At 31.8% G+C, this 5,044-nt stretch overlaps 1 protein-coding gene across 1 annotated transcript; it reads right to left on the reverse strand.

Annotated features, from left to right (window-relative positions):
* Positions 1-1,029: 1,029 nt before the first annotated feature.
* Positions 1,030-1,140, reverse strand: LOC113376052 (the record flags this gene model as incomplete). The annotated part of the gene is made up of 1 exon (XM_026615983.1): positions 1,030-1,140. A coding segment is annotated over one exon (111 nt), but the record flags the coding sequence as incomplete, so codon positions are not given.
* Between the last annotated feature and the right edge of the window lie 3,904 nt (positions 1,141-5,044).

Consider the following 5,044-nt stretch of genomic DNA (forward strand, 5'->3'; position numbering starts at 1 on the left):
TTAAATTCGGAGCAATAACAGCTTGTTTTGTACAAATAATTTGGGAGTTGTGGTTCGACCTTTCACTCCAGCCAGTAATGGTAATTAGCCCCTTTTAGACTTGAGGCGAATTCTATATCGTTTGTATATATTTTCGTGTTATACAAAAACATGTATACCGAGAATTTTGGAGATAACTGGTTGGTAAATCACACAACAAACCAATTTCGATAAATGTCACACTTTAAAGGCACTAACCAATGTAGCATAAATGGAATAAAATGGTGGATTAATGAATACAGACTTAAGGTAAATAATGAAAGATTTTTATTGCAGAAGTTTTAAATGTAAATAATTAAATATTGCACTATTAATTGATAAAAAAAAACTCAATGGTGAGCGGTGAAATTTCAGAATAACTAACAGAATTCAACGTTGAAGACCTTATTTGACTTGTTTGAAAACTTGATCAGGAAAAGCAATTATCAGGTCTAACCATACAAGTAGTGATTGGAAGACATAAATGTTCTTGTAATGGAAATACAGCAATTCTTATTCCTTTATTTAGCTTCCAAATGGTGAAAATTAAATCAAGAGTAATAAAAGCTTGTTTTGGACGAATAATTTGAGAATTGTGTTCCGAACTTTCACTCCAGTCAGTAATGGTAATTATCCCCTATTAGACTAGAAGCGGATTTATATATTTTCGTATTATACAAAAGCATATATTTAGATAATTTCGACACTGGTTAATTAATCACACAACAAACCAATTTGGGTAATATATACTATGTGTTAATTTACTTATCCACTCTCATAAACCAATATCGAAACGTACACTTGCGGTTTTGCAGCAGATCATTAATTTTAATTACCACTATAACCGTTGTTTTTGGTCAACTCTTACCATAACACACCGATACAAAACACATTTGAAATAGTTTTTGATAATAATTTTAACAACACACTCTAAACATTTGTTTGAAACTTACGTTTGCACATGCGACACTAAGCTGGTACTAAGCGCATAAGTTAAAAAATGAAGACAGTTCAATCAGCCCCGGGCACTTTCATTGTCTGTCCGATAACGATGATTAGGACGATAAAAACAGCGAGAAGTACTAAAATGCAGCAAATAGCGACCGCGACCATGGTAGTAATTGACAGATTATAACAGGACAGAAAAAAAAAATATTTTAGTTTAATTCGACACTGTTAATTTTTTTTTTTTTTTTTTGTATGTTCGACTATTTAGTTCCGAAGCGAGTCTATGAATGAAACACGCGACGTTAACCGTTACGATAATATACGTTAAATCGTGCGTCCGTTGTACGCCGTGCGTTGACACACACTACCAGTTCGGCCGAGGAAATTTATTCGGCGGTTTTCTTTCTCTTATCACAGACGTGCACCGGGAGCAATCCGTTCGGGCGGCGCCTGCGCGCTCCTCAGCGACACCCGAACGTACGTCCGCACGCCACCCGACGAAATATTGCCTTCAACCTCAGTAGGGGTGGACAGATTCTGAATTGACAATGCTACGAATCCAATGCTCAGATCGACATAAAAAATATTATATATTTGTGGATAAAAATGTTAGAGATGCTGACGTGGAAAGCAGGATCTGTTGTTTGTTTTCTCAAGTTTGTGGTGTGCATTGGATGGTATGAAAGTGAATACTTAAGTAATTTTGATACTGATTTTACTATATTATTGCTTATAATAATCTATGGTTGTTTATTACTTATTGCAAAGAGATAAATATATGAAACTTATCGTTAAGACAAAATTAATCATAAATCTTATATTCACTAATCTCTTATTCATTCATTAACTTCCCGTAGGATTAGTTTTAGTAATCGCATAAAATCGAAAATGAAAATTTATATATATATATATATATATATATATATATATATATATATTTACGTTCCAAAGGTTTCTGTACATTATGACATACCTTAAAAAAATTGATGTATGCGTGTGTGTGTGTGTGTGTGTGCGGACACAAATTTTTGTCAACGATTCGAACCGATTGAATGATTCAAAAAACATTTGATTCATATTGATCCTTATCAATATGATCCCACGTCTCCTTAGACGTGCTAATTAGTTTTTGGCAAAGGCAGGTCTCCAGCTGTTCCAGAGATACGGGGCAAAAAGTACCAAAGATAATAATTAATTTTTGAGAGAACGGAGCGTCCGATTTGAATGAATTAAAAAACATTTTTTGTATTGATGGAATAAAGAACTGATGAAATTTTTGGGAAAGCAGGTTTAGCGGCTTTGAAGATCCAATAAAAAGAGTAAAATAACGCCATTTGGCGGACCATAAAGATCATTAGACATATGCACATAAAATTATCAGATATTTTATAGATAATTTCATAATAAAAACAAATTTTGTTTACATTTTTATGGATTGCGTACCAATGTTTATCCGTTGGCTGCGATGCGGTGCTCACGCGCTTCGATATTTTGTTTGTACGCAGCTAACGGGTTGCGATTTCTTTGAAAAAAAGTTTAAAGTTTCCAAAATATTTATAAAATATTAAAAAAAATCAAAAAGGTCAATTGTTTTAAAAAATTTTAAAATTCTAAATAATCTGTTTTTTCTTCAATATTTTAATAAATATTGGAATCTTTTTTTTTAATTCCAGCAATTTGCCTTAAGGCACGATGCCATGCACCACTAGTTAATTTAGTAATCTTACACTTTCGAAAAATAAAAGGGCAAGTACGGGCAAAATGACTTGGTGTTTTGCTTATTTATGATATTTATTTATTAACTTCCCGTAGGGCAAGTTATAGTAATCGCAAAAAAATCGAAAATGAAAATTTTTATATATCTTTACGTTTCAAAGGTTTCTGAACATTTTGGCATACCTTAGAAAAAATGGATGTATGTGTGTGTGTGTGTGTGTGTGTATGTGTGTGTGTATGTGTGTGTGTATGTGTGTGTGTATGTGTGTGTGTATGTATGTACGTGTGTGTATGTATGTGCGGATACAAATTTTCGTCGACGATTTCGGGAACACGGATCAACCGATTTGAATAATTCAAAAAACATTCGATTCGTATTGATAAGGAGACGTGCTGATTAGTTTTTGGCGAAGGCAGGTCTAGCCGTTCCGAAGATACGGGGCAAAAAGTGCCGAAAACGGTAACTCAGTTTTTAAGAGAACGGAGCGTCCGATTTGAATAATTCAAGAAACATTTCACTTGTATTGACAAGATGAAGAATCGATAAAATTTTCATGAAGGTAGGTCTAGCGGTTTCGGAGATATGGAGGAAAAAGTAAAAAAATGAGCCATTCGGCGGTCAAAAATGATCATTAGACATATGCACATCAAATCATCAGATATTTTATAGAGATTTTAACAATAAGTATACATTTTGTTAACATTGTTATGGGTTCCGTACCAATGCTTATGCGTTGGACAGCGACGCGGCGCTTACGCGCTTTATATTTTGTTATTATGCAGTTAAAGCAGTACGATTGCTTTGAAAAAAAGTTCAGATCTTCCACAATATGTCAAAATAAAGAAAATTTTTTTTTCAAAAAAAAAGAAATTAAAAAAAATTTTTTTTTTTAAAAAAAAATTTTTTTCAAAAAAAAGTAATTTTTTGTCCAATTTAGTTTCTCAAAAATCTTATTTTTTCAAAGTAATTTTTTTTTCAAGAATGTTAATCGTTTTTAAAAAAATAATAATTTTTGGTACGGGAAGTTCCAGCAATTTGCCTTAAGGCACGATGCCTTAATTGCCTTAAGACAGAATTCCACTTACAGCTAGTTTAATGATATTATAACCAGTCCCAGTCGTTTTTTTTCATTTTCGGTTCATTGACTACCAGTAACATAATATTTTGATTGAATGTAGGTACTATAATATCATTCTTACTTATTAAGGAAAAATGCAACCTTTACAAAAATTTGTCCATATAGTGCGAATAAAATAGTAATTTGGGTAAGCACATACTGAGATGCTAATTTTCATTTTAATTTTAATGCCTTCTTTGGGACCTTAGCACATAAAGCATAAGCCCAAAGTAAACAAGTCATATATTTTTACTGGTGGATTTTGTGGTTTGTTTTTAGAAGTAGTTAGATTAAAGGTAAAAAGCTATCTTTGACAGGTTTCAATTTTCTTTTCTCCTGGTCTCGAAAGAACTACACTGTAGTTCCTGCAAAATAGTAATATGTCATTGCGTCCAAAAGTAAATATTAGTAATTAAAATGCCATAAAATATCTGATAATTCCAATAAAATCGATCGAAAACACTAATACTGGCAAAAGTTTATTGATTTTAATAGAAATAATTACTCATAACAATAAATAGGTCTTCAATAAAACATAAGAAAACCACGCTCAAAATAAACTTTTAAAGGCACAATACACGTTGGAACTGATGATTCCAACAAGACTGTGACAATGACGCTCTACATCTGACAGGATTGTGATTACGGCTCTTGTCACGTTGTACAATTGCGGAAATGTTCAAAGAATTAACCACCTTTAAATAAAACCGCTGTGCCAATTTGTCCATATATACCATTTTGACCGTATTTTATCTAATACATTGATCGACAATAAAATGACAAAATTCATCGTAAAATCAGTGGTAATTACCTATTTTCGATAAATTTATTTCAATAAAAATATTAATAAATAAAATATAGTTCTACGTAATAGTCAATTTCCAATAGTACAATTATGGAAGTTGATTTTTTTTTTATCTCTGACATTTTATTTTAAACCGCATAATTATAGGTGCATCGTAAATTTTCTTATTGTGTTTCAAATGAAGTGTTAAGTGACTGAACATAAAAAGACATCATTCATAAACAGCAAAACCACTAATCACGTCGTAATATACTCCAAATTAAAATAAGCTATAAATCACTATTCTCTGTTGTCAGCGTCATTATTAAAATTCATTGAGTCATTATTAAAATAACTTGAGCGTATGCTATAAAATTCTGTTGACAAATAAATAATAGTTGCAGTTATTGATAGAATCGAACGTGACATTGGGAACTACAGTTCCAATTTGGAATACCAA

This window comes from Ctenocephalides felis, unplaced genomic scaffold, assembly GCF_003426905.1.
Source record: "Ctenocephalides felis isolate EL2017-DRISC unplaced genomic scaffold, ASM342690v1 CF-g0.4_SCAFFOLD_01886, whole genome shotgun sequence".
Classification (NCBI taxonomy): Eukaryota; Metazoa; Arthropoda; class Insecta; order Siphonaptera; family Pulicidae; genus Ctenocephalides; species Ctenocephalides felis.